Source organism: Vombatus ursinus, unplaced genomic scaffold (assembly GCF_900497805.2).
Source record: "Vombatus ursinus unplaced genomic scaffold, bare-nosed wombat genome assembly UNPS02014798.1, whole genome shotgun sequence".
In the NCBI taxonomy this organism is placed as follows: Eukaryota; Metazoa; Chordata; class Mammalia; order Diprotodontia; family Vombatidae; genus Vombatus; species Vombatus ursinus.
Genome location: NW_020954576.1, coordinates 11,089,637 through 11,114,160, shown reverse-complemented (window position 1 = coordinate 11,114,160; position 24,524 = coordinate 11,089,637). Strand labels below are relative to the sequence as shown.

Here is a 24,524-nt window from a genome sequence, read left to right as displayed (position 1 = left end):
CATCAGCCTCACTCTCTTCTCCAGAGTCAGATGACAGAGTCCAGTAGCAAAACATAGTTCAGGACAACTAGTGATGGCCCCGGATGCAGTGTGAGATCTTGGCCTTCTTAAGCTAAGGTCTTTCCCAGGTCTGGGTTTATCTGAGGTAACACCCATTCAGTAGTTAAAGGCTAGGTAAAAATTGAGGCAAAAGATAACCTAGTTTGCCTTCACCATAGATAAAAGTAGATAGAAGTTGGAGTTCATAAGGAGAAAAACATTCTGCAATTGCAGAAGAGATGGCTGGGAATAACCAACAAACATCTAGTCTTGTCTTCTGATCCTCTACCTCAACAATTCTCCATTTTGTTCCATAAAAGTACACATTAGATCCTGCTACAATGAACCTCAGAGGTATATGAATTATTCCATTGAGCAATATTAGAAATTCTTTGCAGTGGATACTGGTTGAAATATGGATCATTGGTTGAAATTTGGAAATGTATTCATTATACTAAAGTGATATTTTCAATGCAGAAATGAAAATAAAGTAGGAGTCATTATAACTGGCTTTGACATACTTTAAAAGGTATAAAAACCATTTGCTTCCAAATGAAAAAGTGTTCCAGAGGAGACAGCATTTGGCTGAAGAAGTAAATTCATTTCTTTGACTTTCCACTGAAAACTTTCCAGACAGTGGAAACTTCCCCAAGGAAGTTAAAGTCAGAGAAGAAGATCCCATATATACATGTGGGAGGAAGAGGGAGCTGGATTGAAGCACTTCCTGTGGAAATGAGCTATGTACAAAAAATATTTATAGCAGTGGTTTATTTTCAGAGTTAAGAAACTGGGACCAAAGTGGATTCCCATTGATTAGGAAATGGCTGAAGAACTGTGGCCTATGGAATGAAATAGAATGTTATTGGATGATAAGTCGTGATGAATATAAAGAGTTTAGGGAAACTCGGCAAAGATTGCACAAACTAACAGAGCAAAGGAAGCAGAACCAGAGAACAATTACACAATAACTATAATAATGCAAAGGAAAACAACCCTAAAAATCATCAGGACTCTTAATCAACGCAGTGACCAATTGTATCTTGAAAGGACTGGCAGCAAAGCATACCTCTCTCCTCTCAGCAAAGGTGTGGTGGATCATAAGTGCAAAACTTGGCATTTGTTGTTAGACGTGGTCAAGGTGTTAATTTGTTTTGCTTAATTGTGTTTGTTACAAGGAAGAGCTCTGTTGGATGAAGGGAGACAGAAATACTGGGAAATGAAAGGTTTGGGTTTTGTTTTTTAAAAAATAACATCAATAATATATTTACTCTGGAAGGTACCAGGGAGGGAGAGAGGAAGGAAATTCAACTTGAGTTATAAGATTGGGCTTTACATCCTGACTCTGTTCTGACCTTGGGCAATATTCTTTATTACTCTGGGCTTCAGTTTATTCATTTTCATATTGAACGGGCCAAAAAAGATGAACCCAATGATCCCTTCCTACCCTAACCTCTTTACTATCTGTGCAGTCATCCTTTTGATATTTTCAATTGAGTAATTTTGCTCCTTCTTGGTATATTTGCTAGACTTCATTATTTCATCATTCATTTTATTTTAAAGGCAATAAAATATTTTGGAATATGATTTGAGAAAGCCAAGAAATCCTAGAATGGACCTAGAATGGATATAAGTTATCAAATCAAGGGGAAAACAAATCTAGGTTTCAGAATAAAAAGATAGTTGGGGTATGACCTTCAGCCATATAGCTCAAGGGAGTGAGTGTTGATCACAAGACAACCCACTTCCCTCAGTTGTCTGGTGCCAGTCACACATTATAGGGCATGGCCATTTATAGGAGGCCGTATCAGCTGACAGCTGTTGAGTGTGAGAACCCAGTGTCGCATACCAGGATACGGAGTCATTCACCTGCAAAGTCAGGGGCAGTAACAGTTTATAGTGATGGATTAATTGATTAAGAGGATTGCTTCCTACAATATGCTTTTTGTGTTATATAGATAGCATGCCCTGTCAAGTATGGGCTGCTTTAAAGAGGAAAAAACAAATAGTGGGTTGATACCTTACCCTTTCCTTCAACACTCAGAAATCCCTGTCTTCCTTAAGTATCATTTCCTGATGCAGGGCCACCATTCTGGAACCTGGAGTTCATTTCACCCATTCCTGCTACCTTGTCCCTCTTCCAATGCAACAGGATTGTGTCTCTGAATGAAACCGGTGGCAGGCTTTGTGATCATTATATGATTTGGTAGAAAATATTCTTTATATCATGAATTCCTGAGCCCAATTTTTCACACAATTCAAGTAAACAAATAGTTATTAAGTAGCTGCTATGTGCTAGGAACTGTACTACCTATGGAGGAAGGTAGAGGCAGGGACTAGACCTGAGATTTCATTGGTATAGCGAATTCCCCATGAGGAAACTCTGTCTACCAGTGTGGGTCAGTAACTTTTCTGCAACTCACAGTCTTAGAAACTTGTCAAGATGAGAGGGGTCAACAGCAATAGCACTTCTAGGGCTGTATCCCAAAGAGATCATACAAATGGGAAAAGGACCCACATGTATAAAAATATTTATAGCAGCTCTTTTTGTGGTGGCAAAGAATTGGAAATTGAGGGGATGCCCATCAATTGGAGAATGACTGAACAAGTTGTGGTATAGGAATGTAATGGAATACTATTGTGCTGTAAGAAATGATGAACAGGCTGGCTTCAGAAAAACCTGGAAAGATTTGTATGATCTCATGCTGAGTGAAGTGAGGAGAACCAGGAGAATGTTGTACACAGTAGCAGCCACGTAGTACAATGACTAACATTGATAGACTTAGCCCTTCTCAGCAATACAGGGATCTAAGACATCTCCAAAGGCCTCATGATGGAAAATGCTATCCATATCCAAAGAAAGAACTATGGAGTTTGAATGCAGATCGAAGCATACTATTTGCTGTTTTTTTTTCATCTTTCTGGCAGTTCCTCCTATTGGCTCTAATTCTTACTTACATCACTAATGTGAAAATGTTTAATAGGAATGTATATGTATAGCCTATATCAGATTGCGAGGGAGATGAGCAAGGAGAGGGAGAAAAATTTGAAGCTCAGAAGCTTATGAAAGTGATTGTTGATAATTCAAAATAAATTAATTAATAAAAAAAATGAAAAAAAAAATGAGACGGGTCAGGCTCAGGCCACAAAGCTCCCAGGTGCAGCAGAAGCAGAGCAAAATACAATTGGGAAATGTTTAACAAAATAAATTAAAATAAAATAAAGTATAGACAATGTTAATTTGTGGTTTTCTAAATCAATATGTGACTCAATATGCCACCCACAGGGATCCTTTCCTATTTGAGTTTGACACCACTGACCTAGATCACTGAGAAGTTAAGTGACTTGTCCAGTGTTACACAATGTTACATGGTTTGGTGGCATGTCTTGAACCCAGGCCTTCCTGGCTCTGAGGACTGCCTTCTATCCATGCTGAATCTCTACTCACTGGGGATACAGACAAAAATAATGCTCTTTGTTTGAAAGCTCTGAAAGAAACTTAGGTCAGAGATCCTTTTGACATTTTGGGCTAGGACAGGTTAGGTATGGGAGCTAAGTGTGTATGTGTGTGTGTATATGCAGATACATATGCGTGTTGCTCCATCCCTTTTCCCTCAGAAGGCAATCTTAGGAAACCACCTTTTTGGCAGGATAAATATCCCTCAGGTTATATCCTTCCTTGTAGGTGACATGGTTTTGAATTATAGTCACAGAATAAAAGAAAAGTGAAAGGTTAGCAAGTCACTTCAGTGTTGTCTGTTAACCTATTTCATGAAATACTTAAGCTGCTTCCCAGGGTCATTTCTCAGGTCTGAGTTCTGTTTCTATATCTATTTCTGTTACCTCCCTCTTAGTGGTTTCATCAGCTCCAATGGATTCAATTCTCACCTCTATTTAGATATTTCTCAAAACCACCTCTCTCCTGAGCTCCATTCAGTCATGTATCACCAAGTGCCTGCTGGACATGTCCAACTGGATGTCCCCTCAGCATCTCAAACTCAACAAGTCTAAGATAAAATCCATTCTCTATGAAAGGCCCCTGACAATCATTCAGGATCTCAACTCCACAGTCATCCTCAACTCTTTACCACTTTCATCCCTTATATTCTAGTACATCACCAAGTCTTGGTGATTCTATCTACTCAATATCTTCCACATCTGTTCTCTTCTCTCTACTCCCATGGCCATTGCCCTACATCAAACCCTCAACATTTCTTGCCTGTAGTGTTGTAACAGTCTCCTAATTGGTCTCCCTCCAACCATTCTCTTCTCCTGACCAGGTCACTTAATCTGTTCAAAAAACTCAAGTGGTTCCTTATTGGCTCTAGGTCAAAACACAAAATTCTGCCGTTCTGTGAAGGGCATTTAAAGCCCTTCACAATCTGCCTTTAGCTTATCTTTACAAGTTAATTACACATTACTCTCCATTACATACTCTGCTCTAGTTAAACTTGCCTATTTACTGTTCCCCGCATGTAATATTTCTTCTTTCTGTACTGCATCTTTGCAGTCTGTCCTCCCTTCTAGAAATGCTCTCTCTCCTCCCTCTGAAATACCTTTTCTTCCTTTCAATGCTAAGGTCAAGTGCCTACTCCTTCAACAATTCTTATATAATTCCCTCACTTATTAATGTTCAACTCCTAACTCACTTTGTAAACTTCATATACATTGCATATGTGTGTGTGTGTGTGTATACAATACACATGTACACATGGATTTATCAGTGAATATACCGTATATCCTCTTTAAAATACAAGTTCTTTAATAGTATGAACTGTTTCATTTTTGTCTTTTTTCCTCAATGCCTACCATAGTGCCTAGCACATAGTAGGTATTTAATAAATGATTACTGGTTAAAATTGATAAATATATTAGAAACACAAACATTAAAGATGATTACATAAACAAGGAGAGACCCTTTCAGTTTTAATCAGAAACTTAACTAAGAAACTCCATCACAAGATCATACAATCAACCTTTTTTGCTATTTCTGAATGTCCAAGAATATCTTAGTAATATCATATTCACAAATATCCTTCAATATTCTTATTTTCCTATCTTGTCCACCTCCTCATTTCTTTCAGGCAATTTAAACTCCTATGTTTTCTGGTATAAAAAGACAACCATTTAAATAACCTAATTTCAGAAGAAGAAACTAAAAAAAGCCTAAATGAATAATCAAGGAGAAAACTTCCAAGAATAGATGGGTTTTCAAGTTAATTCTATCAAATATTTAAAGAACAATTGCTTCTAACATTACATAAACTATTTGCAAAAACAGAAAAAGAAGGGATCCTACCAACTCCCTTCTAGGATATAAATACAGTCATGATACCCAAACCATGGAGAGACAAATTAAAGAAGAAAAACTATAGAGCAATAACCTTAATGAGCAGTGATGTAAAAATACTGAATAAAATATTACTAATGATCAAAATGTTAAACAGGTTGTGTATTATGATCAGATTGGATTTATATCAGGAATGAATAGATGGTTCAATATTGTTGTTCAGCTATTTCAGTCATGTCTGACTCTTCATGACCCCATTTGGGGTTTTCTTGGCAAAGATACTAGAGTGGTTTGCCCTTTTCTTCTCCAGTTCACTTTACAGATGAGGAAACTGAGGCAAACAGGGTTAAATGACTTGCCATAGGTCACACAGCTAGTAAGTGTCTAAGGCCACATTTGAACTCAGGTCTTCCTGACTCTAGGTCTGATGCTTTATCCATTGTTCCATCTAGCTGCCATGATTCAATATATTTAGGAAGACTACAGACATAGTCCATAATAATAACAAAAATAATTTTTAAATCACATGATTATATCAAAAGGAAAAATTTTAAATAAAACACATCTATTTCTATTAAAAATATTAAAAAGCACAGGCATCAATAAATCTTTCCTTAATATGTTGACTAGTAATTATCTAAAGCAATGAGTCAGTATTACGTGTAAAAAACATTAGAGGCCCTTCCAGTAATATCAGAAGTAAAGCAAGGATGACCATTATCAACACTATTACTTGATATAGTTCTAGAAATACCAGCTATAGTAATAAGACAAGAAAAAAAATGAGAATTGTAATAAACATATGAAAAAATTAAAAACAATTATTACTTTATGCAAATGATATGATGTTCCACTTAAAGAACCCTAGAGAATCAATTAAAATTAATTCAAACATTAACTTTGGCAAAGTAGCAGGTTATAAAATATATCAACACAAATAAAATTTTCTGTATATTCCCAATAAAACCCAACCAGAATTGACGGAAAGAAAAGTTCTATTTATAATAACTATAGAATATATAAAATATTTGGCAGTCCACCTACCAAGACATGCACAGTAATCATATGAATACAACTACAAGATACTCTTCATAAAAATAAAGATAGCCCTAAATATTAGGAAAGATATTAATTAATCATTTGTGATTTAATCATGCCAATATGATAAAATACTACCTAAATTGCCTTACAAGCACACCAATGCAGCTTTGGTAGAGCTAAAAATTGTCACAGCTACACTGGAAAGCAATTTGAAGTTATATCCAAAATGTCACTAAACTGCCATACCCTTTGACACAGTGATACTAGTTTGAGACATGTATCCCAAAGCAAAGGAATAGAACAAAGAAAGAGGGAAAGGACCTATATATACAAAAGTATCCATAGTGGAATTTTTTTTTTATTTTAGTAAAGAAGTGTAAATGAAGGGGGTATCCATCAGCTGGGGAGTTTGGCTGAACAAATTTTGGTGTATGATCATAATGGAGTATACCTTCTGTAATATGGCTTCTGATCTCATCATTCAGCTGAAGTGCTTCCAAAGTTACCAATCATCTCTTTTTTTTAAATGTTCTTATTGATATTTTCTGTTTCTTACACTACCATAGTATCCCATGTTTCCCTCTCTCTCCCCGTCCCAGAGAGCCATCCCATATGACAAGTAGGATTTTCTAAAGAAGAAGAAGAGTAGGGAAAAGTCAGCACAACTGACTGATACATTAAAAAAATCTGAAAACATGTGCAATATTCAACAACTCTGGACCTCTCACTTCCACAAAGGGGTGGATTGGGGATGTCTTCTCATATCTCTTTATATCTCTCAAGTCCCACTTGAGTTTTAGAATTCTTTATAGTTCCTTGATTTTTTTTTTGGCATGTTGTTCTTTCCATTGAAATTGTTGTAGTGACTGTGTATATTGTTTTGCTTGGTTTCGGCCCTGCTCACTTCACTCTGCATTAGTTCATATGGATCTTTCTGTTTCTATGTATTCATAACACACAACATTTCTGACAGCACAGTGATATTCTATTACATTCATGTATCACAATTTGTGTAGTCATTCCTCAACTGATGGGCATTTACTTTGTTTCCAATTTTTAGCTATCACAAAAAATGCTGCTGTGAATGTTTTGGAGTATGTGGGTACATTTTTCTTATCAATGGCTTCCTTAGGGTGTAAACTCAGTAATGGAATCTCTGGTTCAATGGGTATGGGCATTTTAGTCACTTTATTTGAATAATTCCAAATGCTCTCCAAAATGGCCACACTATTTCACAGTTCCACCAACAACGTATTAGTGTGCCTGTCCTTCCACAACCCCTCCAATATTGAGTGTTGCCATTTTTTTTAGTTTGCAGGGTATAATGCTTGAAGCCTCCGGGTTGTTTTAATTTGCATTTCTCTTATTATTAGTGATTTGGGGAATTTTATCATGTGGTTGTAAATACTTTGCAGTTCTTTTGAGAACTGTTATGTCATTTGACCATTTATCTATTGGGAAATGGCTATTAGTCATACATAAATAATATACCTTGTATATCAAGCCCTTATCAGAGAAATCTGACACAAAGATTTTTTTTTTCCCATTTGAGCACTTCCTTTCTTATTCTGGATGCAATTATGCCATATTATGTTCCATTAATTACTTTACTTTAATCCTTTTTTTTAAGATGGGCCTTTTCCCACCCCTTCTCATCTGATACATCCCCTTCTTTCCTCCCCTTCTGCTAATCCTGTTCCTTAGTTCTTAAATTTCTTGTTTTTTATACCCCTTCCCAAAAAGAATTTCTCTCATTCTCTTCATTATCCATCTTCTCTTTCTGTTTACTCTAGACCTTTATTCTTGATTAATGACTCCTATAATTATTTGGAGATATTCTTCTGTATTCTTTATACTATCAAAGTTTCCAAGATATCCATTCTAGGGTCTCCCTTCTAGGCGCTTTTTTTTTCAGCCAAAGATAAGGCTTATTAGAACATCTGTCATGTTGGCCAGACTCTTAAGGAATCTGAACATTAGTGAGCTGTTGGCTAGATTATAAGAATCTGAGCCTCTGGCGCTTTCTGTCACTGCCTTTCAGGGCCCATTCCATGGATTCTCTTTTTCCATTGTGCCCCATTTCCAGAACAATGTCTAACAATAATAATAATAATAATATTAACAGCAGCTAACATTTCAATAATGCTTACTATGTGCTAGGCACTGTGCTAAGAGCTTTATAATCATTATCTCATTTGATTCTCACAACAACCCTGGGAAGTAGGGGCTATGATTATCTCCATTTTACAGATGAGGAAACGGAGGCAAACAGACTGACTTGCCAGGGGTCACAGGGCTGGTATAGGTCTGAGACTAGATTTGACCTCACATCTTCCTGACTCCAGGCCTGGCACTCTGTCTACTGCACTACCTAGTGGTGCCACATGGTACGGCTCCTCAATGCCATATCCTGGATTATAAAGTCCACCACGGTTCTATACTGTCTCTTATTGACCTTTTTTTTCCTTTCTACATTTGCTTAGAAATTTCCTCCATGTTTTCCCACTCCTCCAGGTGCCAGTTGCCCCCAGAGGTTCCAATTCTATCTACCCCTCCCCCAGGACAAGTAGACTTTTCAAGTACCAAATCTACCAGACTTCATCTAGCGTAAAATCCTCATATCCTTTTATTACCCATCTCTCTTCACTCATAGGAACATTCATCAGTGGAACCTCTTTCCACCTCCAAAGCAAGGCCTCCTTCCTTTCGCCCTCCTTCTCAATCTTTTCCCTTTCCTCCTCACTCATTCCCATAGGCTCTTCTCCTTCTGGGATCACAGAGGTCACCCTCCTCTTATTATTAGTCCTTGATTGGATCCCAGAGCATCACTCACTCCTTATATTGCCTTACTCCCCTTCCCAATGTTTATATACCTTCCCATGTTATAATCTGTTCTAGTCTCACAAAAGAAGCAATGATTCACCTGTAGGCAGGATATTGCTAGGCTCTACCTGTAATACCCCATCTGCCTCTTCTGTGCCAGATTTCCACCTTCACCAGTCTCCTTGTGTACATTTAGAAAGAAGTCTCTTCTTGGCCTCTCTATTGTCACTCTGTTGCTATTACTGTCCTTAACTGCTGTATTCATTCACTCCTCTTGCATTTCTGTTGTTTGGAATGTTCAAGAGGTGAATGATGTCTTCTGTTCTGATTTTCTTTCTAAAAATGTTTCAAAGTCTTCTTTATTACTGAATGTCCATCTTTCATCCTGTATAGTTAAGCTCAAACTTTCAGGATAAGTCACCCTGGGCAGCATCCTGAGCTCTACAGCTCTTCAGAACACATTATTCCTTTCCTTCTTCCTTTTTCTAGTGAATATGGAATAGATTTGCATTACTCAAATGTCCTTTTCTTTGTATTTGAAGATCTTTCTCCAGAAGGCTTGCAGAACTTGTTGTTTCTGAATTGAATTGTTAAATTTAACTACTTGAGTTTGCAGCCATGGAGACTGAATCTCAAAGTGTCTCAGCTTCCCTCCCACCGGGCAATTCATGGTTCATCAGCCTTGATCTCTGCCCCAGGACTTCTGGGTGGTCAGAACTGGCTCCAGCTGGATGCAGTACTCCTGACCTCAGGCTTGGTGGAGTGCTGCAGGTCCCCATACATATGATTTCCTGTCCTGGTGATCTGTCCCACTCCCTCTGTTTCTCAGTTCTCTGACCTGGAGCTAGCAGTTCAGGGCCTGCTTTCCTCAGCACTGGTACTTCTAGGTTGCAGCCCTCAGCAGGCTTTTGCTCCTGCAGGGCTATGGCCAAGCTGGCTATGGAGACCTGAAGAAACTTCCACAAACCTGGAGCTGGGGTCTCTACGGCAATGGAAAGCAGGAGGAATGAAGCGTAGGGATAGGTTTTGATGTAAGCCAGTATCCGTCCTTGGGTCTGAATAAGCAGTTTTTACAGGAAGAATGAACAGAACCAAAAGAACAATTTATACAATGACTACAAAATTGTAAAGAAAAAAAAAGGCAACTTTGAAAGATTTAAGAATTCTGATTAATGTAGGTAAACTATAACTCAGAAGACAAATGATGAAGCATCCTTACCACCTCTTAACAAAGAGGTAATGGATTAGAGGTACAGAATAAGATGCACATTTTCAGACATGGCCAATGTGTGGATTTGTTTTGCTTGATCTATTACAAAGGAGGTTTTTTTGTTTGTTTGTTTGTTTTTAAGGCAACTGGAGTTAAGTGACTTGCCCAGGGTCACACAGCTAGTAAGTGTCAAGTGTTTGGTTTGAGGCCGGTTTGAACTCAGGTCCTCCTGACTTCAGAGTTGGTACTCCATACCCTGCGCGACCGAGCTGCATCACAAAGGAGGGTTTTTGCGGGGAGGTTAGGAAGGGAGGGTTAATGATAGTGATGCCAAAAAGGAAAAGAGAGAAAGAAAAAAGTATCAATGAAGTATTTTTAGAAATGGAGAGAACAGAAGGAGAGGGAAAAAAAAAACAAGTAAGCAGGACAGATTGGGAATGAATATGCTGAATTTAGTTTATACTTACAAAACCCTGTCCATAATGGAGATTTGCAGTTTTGTATACAATCTTCTTTTTTCTGTTCTTTGTATACTGAAATGCTTGTGTTTGCTGACATTTATCAAGATCAGACTAATGGAAAATTTAAAATAACATAATAATCTTATTTGTTACGGTGGAGGGAAAGAGTCTGCCAGATGGCAGAACTTTAACATTAAGCAAAAATTGGTCTGCCATAGCTCTTTTGAGATAGTTAACCCAAAACAAGACTCTCTTTCAATCCTACACAATGATTCTTACTTGTCTGCACTGTGGAGAAGCAGGAGAACATAGTAAAGGGAAAAAGAATTCCACCTCAATTGTCATGGTATGTAGGCACAAAAACCTCCTGATTGGTGGGCAGACAGGTAAGCACTAGTGAGAATGAGCTATGAAGGTCTGCATAAATTCCTCAGGCTTAGTTGTTTTCCTTCAGTGATTAGATTGGCAGCTCTCAGTCTTTGCTTTTACTTAATGGATTTGTAATGGGAAATGAGATTTGTTTCTGGGTGGTACAGTAAGAAATTTGAGTATTCCAAGGAATGCGGAAGGTATCAGCTAAATTTCCTTTCCTGTGAGGCTGCTGGGAGTATATTCCCAGTGAAGCCACAAGAATCTGTAGAGTATAAAGAACCTGCAGAGGACCAAGCACTGAAACTAGAATAAGATAGGAGATGCATTGCTAAAAATGCTTCTAATAAGTCAGGGAAGTGGATGTTAAGATGATGGATCTAAACTAGAATTTCCATGGGAGTTCCATAATGCAATCCTACTCCTTCCTATTCTGTATTACTGGTACAAATGAGAGTAGGTAAGGCCCACATCAGAGGATTAGACAGAATGTGGGCAGTAGCAGGTAGAAAGATACTCCCTTGTTCCTATGAAGTCTTACACTTTGAAAATTTGAAAATGTGAGTTTGGTGAGAAACATGGTGTGGTTTGTTTCCAAACCTTCTTTCTATCTATTGTTCAAAAATTTCCAAGAGCCCTAAATATAATCCTTCCTGCTATCTAAGAGTAGTAGACTAGAGACCTTTTATTATTATGGTCATGAGTTTCCCTTTTCCTGGTGTAAGGAAAAAGAAGGTTCATAGATACCCTTCTGAAGGCCAGTATCATAGACACCTGCTGAAAGAGGCTGAAGATATCAGTTAACGATAAGAAACAAAATTGGTTATCACCTGTGTGAAAGAGTGGTTTTCAAGTTGACCACTTGCTTAGGCTGATATGGGTAGAATTCAATTAAAGAACCTAAGATAAGAAGGAAAATGGTTGAATGGGGGAAAAAATCATTACATCATATTTATCTGCTAAAGGTTTGGTATCCAATATATATAAACAATGTGTGTATATACATATATGTGTGTGTATGTAGGTATAGATATATATTACACACTTACCTATGTATTTTTTCTATACACATATATGTATATACACATATAGTCATACATACATATACACACAATATATGTATACAGATGTATGTACTCACATACATGTAAGTACATAGTGTACACATATACACGTACACACACAATACATATCCCCATACACACATGCACCAAAAGCCAGGTCAAAGGATATGAACAGTTCCCAAAAAAAGAACTGCAAACTATTAACATTCATATGAAAAAAGGCTCCAAATCACTAATAATAAGAGGCAAATCAAACCAACCCTGAAGTTTTACCTCACATCTGCAAATTGGCAAAGATAACAAAAGATGAGAATAGATATGGTCCGTATCAGAGGTGTGGAATCTTCGACCTCGAGGCCAGGTGGGGCCCTCTAGGTCCTCAAGTTTAGCCCTTTGACTGAACTTGAGGAGCTAGAGGGCTAGGAGGCCGAAGTCTCCCCACTCCTGGTCTGTATTCACACAACTAATGGTGATTGGTTAGATTACATAATCTCTAAGGTCAATTCCAAATCCTAGTTTGTACTCCTTCTAGTGAGAAATAACATAGCCTGGATGACTCAGCTTTTACTTTGAAGTCCTTTGGATGAAACATGATATAATAAGATTGCTGAAATAAGAATCAGAAAACATAGGTTCTAATCTCAAATTTACTACCAGTTAGCTGTGTGAATTTGGGTAAATTGCTTAAGCTCTGAGGACGTCAGCTTCCTCATTTGAAATAAGGGAACTAAAATAGGTGATCTCCAAGTCCTTACCAGCACTAGAATTCAAGGGCTGAAGATGTTCTTAACTGAGGACTAGTCAAACCCTCCCAAAAGAATGAGAGTAGAATTACCGCTTTATTTTTTTATAGATGTACAAGTTGAGGCTTACTATGTTTAAAAAAAAAAAGTTTGGATACAAGCTAAATCAGAAATTAGAATCTGGACAAAAGATTTTGACTTAGTGATCTAAGCCAAAGGTGTCAAACAATGAGAAGTGATTCCTAGATCCCTGCTGGCCAGAATGTTGACTTAGAAAACCACAAATTAACATCATCTTTGCTGTATGGTTATTTTGTTAAACATTTCCCAATTAAATTTTAATCTGATTTTGATAACACTCGGGAGTTTTGAAGAACTTGGGCAGGTTCCCCCCCCCCATTGGGAATTTAAGTTTGATACCTCTGGCTAAACAATGAACTGGGCTTCAGGGTGGAATCAAGTTCTAACCCCAGGTATAAGACATGGACTTGTTGTGCAGCTAAAGACAATTAACTTTTCCTTCCTTAACTTGTTTTGGTGATTTCATCTGTAAAAAAAGAGGTTAGAATACTAGAATTACCTCACTGGGGCATAAATAAACAGTTAACAGCAACTGTGTATAGATAATAAATTCTAAAACAAAATAACTCACTCTCCTCACTCTTAGCACATTTAGCCACTTCCACATTCTGTACTAAGATTTTTCAGCTTTTCACTGTTTTCAAAAAGTACTACCTATAATGGCAAGAACTTGTCATACTTGGCCTGAAGCTAAAGGCAAGTCCGACTTTAGGGAAGCCGACCACATTCCTTTGACTCACAACTTATATTTGCTGTATCCAGTCTCACAAACACTCACTATGTCTGAAGGGTTGGGGAGAAGGTTCACTTGTAGCCATTGAAGAAACAAACCAGTGACTGCTAAAGTTTGCATCAGAGTCCTTTCCACAATGGTTGCCCCACAGGAATGATAAAAAAAAAAAAAAATTTCCACTTGATAAAAATATTGGTCTGAGTCATTCTCAGAACATAACCAAAACCTGAGGTGAAGCCATGTTGGAGACCATATAGTCAGTTGCCTGTAAGGCAGTTTAAATAGTAGTTAAAGGCATTACTGTGACAGCCTGTTTTGGACAAGACAGGTATTAGTAAAGGTTTGTATTTAGGCTGTGATAGAAAATGCTACAGGAGAAGTATACAAAAAAGAAAAGGAACCTCTTGAGAATGAAATTTTTAAGATACACACAAAATCTCTCCCAATGAAGAAGAAGAAAATCAGGAGCTATCTAAAGACTGATGTGGATGCCCAGGGCACTCACTGGTCATTTTGTATTTAAATACACATAATCCCAGAGATTATCAAAAAAACTAAATGGGACAATAGCTTCAGTTATGTACCTGGAGGTAAAATAAATCCACAAAAATTGTTTACATTTATATATAGTAATAACAAAATTCAGGAGGAAATAACAGAAAACTACAAAATCCAGAAAATGTCTGGGATTCAGTCTATCAAGACATACTCAAGACTTCTATGACTACAATCACAGAAACACTCTTTAAAGAAATAATGACTTAAATAATTTGAAGGCTATTCACTGCTCATTGTTAAGTCAAGCCAATGTAATTAAAAATGACTAATAAATCTAAATTAATTTGCAAATTTATTGTAAGTCAATCAAAGTACTAAGGGGATATTTTACTGAACTAGATTAAAAAAAAACAAAATTTATGTGGAGGGGGGAAAAAGGCCTGACTGTCATGGAAAATAAATAAAACAAGAAGAAATAGAAGGGAAAGCACTTTCAGGCTTTAAGTTATATTGTAAAGCAGTAATGATCAAAATTTAGGAGTACTAGTTAACAAATAGAAAACTAGATCAATGAAGTAAGAACCAGAAACAACTGATCTAAGTAACTTAGTATTTGTTAAACTCCAAAACAAACTATTTGGTAAACAATTTTCTATTTGCTAACATCTGTGAAAACTGGAAAACAGTTTGGAAAAAAGATGGTTTAGAACAGCACCTAACACCATACATTCAACAACAAGGAATTCTAAATTAATACTTTACCTAAACATAAAAGGTCAAATCACGGGGAAAAAAACAATAACAACAAAGAAAATGGATAGAGTTATCTTTCACAACTATGACTAAGGGGAAAATTCTTTACCCAGCAAGGGACAGAGGAGCTCACTAAACATAAAACTTATCATTTTGATTACATGAAATTGAAAATATTTTGCATGAACAAAATTAATCAAGCTAGCATAAAAAGTGAAACTGTCAACTAGGAAAAAAATCTGCAACAAAAATCTCCGATAACAGTCTTATACCCAAGATAAGGAGGTAATCATAAATCCATAAATAAATCCAAGATCCATTCACTAACAGATAAGTGGTTAAATGAAATGGATAGTTCTCAAAAGAGCTATAAAGTACTAGCTACTAAATGAAAAATTGCTCTGAATAACTAAAGAGAAATGCAAATCAAGGCTTTATTTTACAACAAGAATATTAGAAAAGATCACAAAAAATAAATAAAGGTGCTGTAAGAAGATAGGCATATCAATATATTACTGATGGAGCACGTTCCAACACCTGGGAAACAATTTAGAATTAAATCCAAAAAGTAACCAAAGTTCCCATTTTTTTTTTAACCTAGAGATCCCACTATTAGGCATATAACTCCAAAGAAATCCAAGACAGAAAGCTCAGCATACTTTTTGTGGTACCAAAGAAATGAAAACAGAGTAAATGCCCAATCATCTGAAGAAGAGTTAAATAAATTATGGCACATGAATGTCATAGAATATTAGATTCAGGAGGCTGCTCCAACCTCAATAGAGCTTTCTCCCAACTCTTGCAGCATCAACTATGTTTAACATTTACTATTTCTTGTTCAACATTTATTATTTCTTAACATTTACTGTGATCTTGTCTCCCTAAGTAGTTTTTGGGTCCAGGGATCAGGTCATACAATTAGAATGAAATTTAATTTTTAGCACTGGAAGAGGCTTTATAGGCTATCTAATCCACACTTCTCATTTCACAAATGCGGCTCGGAGAGTTTGAATAACTTGCCCAGAGTCACACTGCTAGTCTGGAACTGGAACCTGGGTCTGTTGACCTCCCTCGAAGTTTCTTCCCCCCTATGACCTCATCTCCCACTTACTGCCATGTGATGGTCATACGATAAGGTACTAGTAAGTACTTGCTGAAAGAATGAATATGAAAATTATGTTCATTTGTTTCTTTCATCTCCTCAGTGTTTTCTTTCCATGCGTAGTAGTAGTAATGTTTATCACCACTCACCTTCTAAAAGCTGTGGGAAACAAACAGGATAGTAAAAGCAAAGGAAGTATAATGGAAAGGAGCATTAATTAGCTTGAGAGTCAGGAGATCAGGAACTGATGCAAATGGGTGGCACAGTGAATAGAATTGGACCTGAAGTTAGGAAGACCTGAATTCAAATCCAGCCTCAGGTACTTACTAGCTATGTGATCCCAAGTAAGTCACTTAATTTTTCTGAGCCTCAGTTTCCTCATCTGTGAAATGGGGGTAACAATAGATTCGTGAGGATAAAGTGAGATAATGTTTGTAAAGAATGCTAGTTACATAAATGCTATTATCGGCAATTAGGTGGCACAGAGGATAGAGTGCTGGACCCAGAGATTTAATCTCAGACCACATGTGATCCTGGACAAATCACCTAACTGCTATCTGCCTCAATTTCCTCATCTATAAAATAGAGAAAATAATAGCACCTATCTTTCAAAATTGTTGTGAAAATAAAATGCGATAATATTTGTAAAGTACTCTGTAAATCTTAAAACACTATATATCTATAGAAATGGACATATATTTTAATAAGGTGGCATTCAGGATTGGATTCAAGAAGACCAGAATTTAAATCCAGACTCAGATACTTATTAGCTGTGTGACCCTGAACAAGTCAGCCTCTATCTGCCTATTTTCCCATCTGTAAAATGGGCATAGCATCTACCTCACAGAGTTGTTAAAAGAATCAAATGAAATAACATGTATACAGAGCTTTACAAATCTCAAAGCACTATATAAATGTTACCAGTACTAGTCTCAGCTCTGCTACTGACCAACTGAATGACCTTGGGCAATGAATCTCTCTGGGCCTCACTTTCCTCAACTGTGAGGTATGTATTGTATGTATTGAGACCAGATTATTTCTACAATCACTTCAAACTCTGAAAATTCTATTCTATTCTGAATATAAGATAATGATCCTTTTATGTGGAGACCCAAAAATCTACCCAGGATTGGGGCTAGGAGATCAAAAGAAAAGCTACCCCACAACCAACAACCACCCTCTTCCTAGTACTTGTAAACAACTCTCTAGCAATCTGAATTATCTGCTTAAAAAGCTAAGAAATGCCTTTGATTTGTAAGAAGTCAGAGATGCTGCCTCCTCTAATCTGGGAGGGACTCTAGGCTTTAGGATGATAAGTACTTTGCTATTGGGCAAAATGCTTTCTGCAGACCTGGGAGAAGAGGAGTCAAAAGCATGGCCCCCCATGCCTCCCTCTCAGGCTAGAGCTGTTGCCCAGCTACATCTTCAGCCAAAGAAAGCACAGTATGGGTGTGAACTCTTCCCTTTGCCAGGTATTTACTTATTAACCAGCAGATGGTGCAGCAAAGACCTGTAAGCTCTGTCTCATCATGCTTCAGGTTTCCTTGCATATGTGATCATTAGTAAGCAACCTTAGCTTCCTGTTTTTTCCTTCCACTATTTTTTCTCCCTTAAAAACTGAGGGATAAAGAACTACATGTCTAATGTTACACCAATCAAAGTGTTTTTAAAGGAGTCATTGTCTTATTGAGTTGAAAGGGCCCTTAGAAATCACCTATTACATCTGGAATCCTCAGAACCTCCTCCCTTGCTCCGGGGTCCATTGATAGAGTTCAGGGGACAAATAAATGTGGAGGGGAAAAACAATGACATCTTTATTTTCACTAATCTGTAATTGAAATTTAGCATTTGTTTCATTTATTTAAAAACATTATTCACAGAAGGAGCCCATAGACTTTACCAGACAGCCAAGGGGGTCCATCACACACACACATAGAAAGAAAAAAAGAAAGGAAGGAAGGTTAAGAAGCTTTGGTCTAATCCAATCTGCTCATTTTAGGGACAAGGGAACGAACTGAGGCAGAGAGAACTGAAGTGACTGGGCCAGTGTCAGGATGATCAAACATTGTTAGTGACAGAGTAGGGCCTAGCATCTAGGACCCCCAACTCTCTAGTTGTGGCATCTCCCTTAGTACCTAAGTTTCCATAGTGTTATAAACATAGTAAACACTGTATATTTGTTGAATGAATGAATAAGAAAGGATATCACTCTATACATCATTCCGTGCAGTAACATCTACTTACCCAACTCAATATTTCCTAAATTCATTTTGCAATTCCACTAGAAGTCTATAATGCCTATAATATTAAGAACATTTAAAGTTGTTATGATAGAAACATAATTTTCGAGCTAGAAGGGACCCTGGTGATTACCAAGTCCCACACCCTAATTTGCAAACTTGCATAGACTGCATAGTATTTGAATGGACAATGTACAACTCATATGTTGACACAGAAATGTGTACTTGATCCCTTGCTCTTCCACCTTCTGGCCTTTGCTCATGTTTCAAACACCTGGAATTCCCTCCCCCACTCATCTCCTCTAGTTCAAATGCTATCTCTAACATGAAAGGGAGGCTATGTGGTCCAAGAAAAAGGAGTCTTGATCCATAAAATGAGGGTTTTAGATTTGATTACGTCTCAGTATTCTTCTGCCTCTAAAACTATAATTCTATAACCTCAGTTTAAATCTCAGTTTTCTCGATTACTACTTGTATGACCTTGGGTAAGTCATTTAACTTCTACGGGCCTAAGTTTCCTCATCTATAAAATGAGTGAGTTGGACCAGATGACCTTTAAGCTCTAAAGCTATGATCCTAAGCCCACCCTAAGGGTCCCCTTCCCTGACATTAAGGACCCTCCTACCACCCTTGGAACTCATCTAGGTTTGTACCTTTTATTCATTTGTGCACAATTTTCATTTTTGTATGTATTATATAACACTCTTAGACTGAACTCCAAGAGGGCCTCAGTGTTGCAGAGTGCTAGACTTGAAATCAAGAAGACCTGGGTTCAAGTCCTGACTCTACAAGCTGTGCGACCATGGGCAAGTTAGGTAACATCTCTGAGCCTGGGAACAGTAAAACCTGTGGTACCTGTTCAGAGGTTTGTGGTAAGGCTCAGATGAAATAATGCATATAAAATACTGTATAAAATTAAAGTACCATATCAACATTAGTTATTATTAGTCTTTGTATCTTTTCCAGTAGGGGATGGCAAGCTCGGGATAGAGCTCGGGGCCTGGAGTCAGAAAGATTTGAGTTCAAATGTGGCCTCAGATACTTACAAGCTGTGTAACCCTCCACAAGTCACTTTACCCCTATTTGCCTCAGTTTCTCATCTGTAAAATGGGGATGCCCTAGAGAAAGAAATGGCAAACCACTCCAGTATCTTTGCCAAGAAAACTCCATGCAAAATGTCCATGGGGTCATGTAGAGTTGGACACAACTGAACAACAAAATCTTCTCCAGCACCTATCACAGTAGTTTACAAACAGCAGATGCTCGATAAGTATTTGCCGTTTGGAGAAACAAAAATAATCTAATTGACGGGCACTGCTGAGAGTGCCAATGACTCCCTATTACCTCTAGAATCAAATACAAACTCCTTTGTTTGACCCTTCACAATCTGGGCCCAGTTTACTTCTCTGTGTTTATTCCCTTTCATATAATCTGGTCCTGCCAACCTGGCCTACTTTCTACTCTTTCTAGCTCCCGTTTCCATGCCATTACATAGGCTGTGTTTCCCCCCCCCCACCACTCGGCACTCTCTCCTAAACTTCTTAGAATTCCTAGCTTCCTGAAAAGCTCAGTTCACGTGCCAGCTCTTAGATGACGCCTCCCAACCAGGCCCTCCTCCAAAAATAAAAATTCCTTGTATTTCCTTTGTCTTTATTCTGTATTTACTTATATTTGTACATGTTGTTTTCCCTGATAGAATGTAAACTCCTGAATTTGGAGCTGAAAATAAAATTGAATTTAAAATTAAAAAACAAACCAAAAATATCCAGAAAAAAACTGTAAACTCCTGAAGAACGAGGATTTTTTTTTTCATCCCCAATACTAATTAGGGTGCTTGACAAAGCAGGTACTTAAATGTTAGTTGATTGATTAATGAATGAATGAATTGGCTGAATGAATGAACAGACTAGTGAAAGGCACCAAGAAGAGTTCCATTTTGATCACTGGTTTTAATATCTAGAAAATATTCATAACATGCTATACTTTTCATACAAAAATGTTTCATCCAAATATTCACAGTATTGTTTTCACTACCTGGAGAGTGGAAGGGATGTTGAGAGAAAAGGGGACAGTGAAAAAAGGCAGGTATGACAAGTTCTATTTTCATCCATAGTTTTTACATTAAAGATACAGAGTTGGTCAAGAAGTTAGTGGCCCCAAACGAAATAAGGGCTTGCTTACATGACTAGGCTCAGCCTGCTAGACAACATAACTTCTGACAACTCATCAGAAGACAATGGTCATTGTCTTTGGTCTGGTTCTTAATCAAAATGGAAATTTAGTGCCTGATTTCGATGAAAGAAATAATAGGAGATGGTTATGATGGAGTCACTTCTCTTAAGCCTGTCTGCAGTAACTTATATGCTGTCTGCAAAATGCTTTTTAATGACATTTATTAATTCTATATTGATGTCAAAGCAGTAGCAGAGCCAACCAGAATGTCCTTAAATTGGACTATTAATAATATGCCTCATAAAAAAAATTGGTCCTGTGCTCCTATAAAAGTTTCTCAACCAAGTTTTATGGTTCTTTCCCTGGGCCTCCAAGATGAGAAAGCCAGGTCCTTAATCAGGCATCAAGCCTAACCTCATATTAGGTATGGAGATGAGTGTTTACTGCTATGGAGGGTTGTGTAACAATTGTTGGGGAATGAGCCTGTAGGTCTCAATTCATTAAGATTCCTTTGGTAAAACGTGTTTAAATGCTCCCAAGGAGAAGAATTCGGAATCACCTGCTCAGGAATTACTCAGGTTCTGAAATCCAAGCAGCTCTTCTCTTCTCTTCTCTCCTCCCCTCCCCTTCCCTCCCCTCCCCCAACAACAGTGATTTCATGCAGGAATTCTGTACTTAATGGAAACCAGAAATAGTTTATGGGGGATATAAAAACATACTTATAAGAAGGGATTCTAGCCTTCTGGAAGCTACAATCGACCCTTGAATCTCCTCTTCTCCCAAAAGGGGAAAGGCACCTAAATGCTCCAGAATTATCCCAGCTCAGAATCTGGGGTTAGTCCTGGGAAACAGCCCAAGCTGTCAGAGTGATGGTTAAGGGGAAAATATTGGTTATACCTGTAAACTGTATTGTGTGATGACCTCTACTCCACACCTTTACCTCAGTTTCTTGAGGACTGGAAGGAGTGGTGATAGAAAAAATGTTGGGAGGCCAGGTGAGAAGGGCTACCCAGTGGAATTATAGTATGCCAACACTCTCAGATCCCTTTTTCACATTCTCATTCCTCTGTCCTAGAAACCAAACCTTGAAACTGAAATCCTTATGCCCTTTGCTCCTGTTTTACAGGAGAGGTTGGGTTGGTGAGGGTGTATTGGGAAGGTGGACAGGTGCAGGCTGACAGACAGACAGACAGGTTTATCCTGTATATATCTTGCTTGCACATAGCTGTCTGCATGTCGTCGCCCCCAATGGACTGTAAGCTCCTTTTTTTTGCCTTTCTTTGTAACCCCAGCACTTAGCACAGTGCCCATTACGGATGCTGAATAATGCCGTTTGACTGACAAGTCAGCCAGCGCCTCTCTGCACGCCCTCCCCCGGGGGGCTGCGGGCCCCCCACCCCAACGCCTCACCTGTGTGAAGTACAGGTTCATCAAGGTCAAGGTGAAGAATTGGAGGCACACCGGGAAGCAATAGAGCAGCCAGAAGACGAAGGGGCTCAGCGAGTTGGCGGCGACGAAATCTTTAAAGTAGAAGGAGAAGAGGATGGTCCGCAGGGAGGCCCAGAAGAGGCAGAGGAAGAGGAAGACAGTCTGGTAGCTGAACCGTTTGTGCCCGTAGTGCAAGACCAGCCAGAGCTGGACGTAGATGAACACGAAGAGGAGCGAATAGAAGATGGTGTAGACGATGGTGAGGCCGAGCTTCACGTAGGGGGGGACGGCTGGGGTGAGGGTGGGTGGCAGGGAGTCATTTCTCAGTGGGTCCCATTGAGGGACCTCCATCAGAAAAGCGAGGGCTCGGCCGGACTGGGCTGCAGGCTCCGCTCGGACTTCATGGAGTCCCTGGGCTGCGTCCGCGGAGGCTGCAGGCGCCGCCGCCGCTGCTGCTGCCGCTGCTGCTGCTCCGGCCGCCGCTGCCGCCGCCGCCGCTGCTGCTGCTGCTGCTGCTCCTGCTCCGGCCGCCGCCCCCTTTCATCTTGCTGGGCTAGGAGCTCAGAAACTGAAAGAAAACAAGCTCGCACTTCCTCTTTGGCTGCCCTGGGTCCTCCGGCCCCGGCACCACATGATCGCGGCGCTGCCTGAGTGATTCATTAGCGCTGCCTTTGTCAGCGATTGGCAACTTAACCGCAGCCGCAGCGGCAGGGGCAGCGGCACGTCTCTCTCCTGCTCAAAAGCCCGAAGCATCCACCGAGAAACGAGCCCTTCTTCCCCTCTCCGTCACTGTCTGCTGGCCAAGGAAGGGAGGAAGGGGACAGCAGCAGCAGCAGCAGCAGCAGCAAGGGCTCCTCCTGCCAAGAGCCCGAAGCAGCCACCGAGAAACCAGTCCTCCTTCCCCTCTCCATCAATCAGTCTGTTTGCTGGCCAAGGGTTGGGAGGTGGGGCGCACGGCAGCAGCAGCAGGGGCAACAGCAGCACAGCCCCCTCCTGCTCAAGAGCCCAAGGGAGCAAGGGGAACGGGTTCTCGTTCTTGGTTATTTGCTTTGGGTTTTACTTAATTGAGAACCCCGGAGAAGGGTTGTTGGCCTATCAGTTGTTGTTTTAGTTGCCTACTCAATTTCTCTTTTGCCTAGGACAAGATAGCTTTCCTACACTTTATAAAGTGCTTTGCAAACCGTGAAGTGCTATGTAAATGCTAGCTATTATTGATAACAGATTAAGGGGGAGGTGACAAATTGAAGGCAGGCATCAAAGCCTGATATGGCTGGAAAACCATGTAAGTGTAGGTTAAGGGGTGTTATGTGAAAGAGGGAATAGACTTCTGGTTGACCACGAAAGGCAGAACCTAGGAGCCAATGGTGTGGTTCAGTAAAAAGCTTGCTGGGCTTGAAGTCTGAGGATGGGGTGTTTGAACGTTATTTATTCCACGTAACCAACTCCCTGTGTGACTTCAGGGGACTTCACTTCCTTGAGGTCAATCTGCAAAATGAGGTAGTTGGACTAGATGACCTCTTAGAACCCATCCAGCTCTAATGATAATTTATAGAAAGACAGATTTCATTTCAATTCAAAAGAAAACAGCTGTCCAGAAATGGAATAGGCTGCTTTGGGAGATTGTGAGATCATTGCTATGGAGTTAGAAAGGACCCCAGAAGCCATGGAGCCCAAAGCCCACATTTTACAAATGAGAAAACCAAATCTCGGGGAGGTTAAGTAATTTGCAGCAGTAGGATTCAAACCCAAGTCTTCTAGCAATAGAAAGAGCAATGTTCTTTACATGGTAACATAGTATCACGTACCATAGTGGGTTTCCTCTCCCTGGAGGTCTTCAAGTACAGGTTAGATGACCCTGTGTTGGGAATGTAGAAGAGGGGGTAGATTTGATCACCATTATGGATACACAAGGGATTGTGTGACTTCTGAGGTTCTTTCCAACACTGAGAACCTGTCAGTGGGGGAGAGGGAAAAAGGAGTGAGGGGGAAAAGGGCAGAGTTTAAGAAACTGCTTATCTTTGGGGAAGGAGTTAACTGGTTAGCCTTTCTCCCTGGAAACCTGCTCCCTCAACACTTTTAAATGCTTTTTCAGCCATATCAAAGGCAGAGTTTTCTATTTCTGCCTCTGTTAGTTTATTTGAAATAGGAAAAACAGTCTCTCTTGCCTTTGCCTCAGTTTATTTGAAATAGGAAAAACAGTCTCTCTTGCCTTTGCCTCTTTGTCCTAGGCAGTACTGCTTAACTCCTGGAAGCATATGTGATGGATATACCAATTAGCACCAGAAGCTTGTCCTCAGTGGTTGAGCCAAGCACAAACCAAAATGCACTAGGATAACAGGGATTTAGAGTAGGGAAACAGCATTGGTCTTAGAATGAAAGGACCAGAGTTAAAGCTCTGATTCTGTTACCTGTTGGGTCACCTCTCAATTTTTGTTTTCTCATCAGTAAAATGGGAATTATAAAACATCCATTACCTACCT

At 39.1% G+C, this 24,524-nt stretch overlaps 1 protein-coding gene across 2 annotated transcripts in view; it reads right to left on the bottom strand.

Moving 5' to 3' along the window:
- The window catches only part of LOC114049879 (integral membrane protein GPR137B), a 97,757-nt gene extending 75,281 nt beyond the window's left edge, over positions 1-22,476 (bottom strand). For both annotated transcript variants that reach the window (XM_027871321.1, XM_027871323.1), the window contains exon 1: positions 22,027-22,476. In XM_027871321.1, the coding sequence (XP_027727122.1) occupies positions 22,027-22,395 (369 nt within the window). In that variant the 5' untranslated portion in view covers positions 22,396-22,476. The remainder of the gene's footprint in view (positions 1-22,026) is intronic.
- Positions 22,477-24,524: the final 2,048 nt, after the last annotated feature.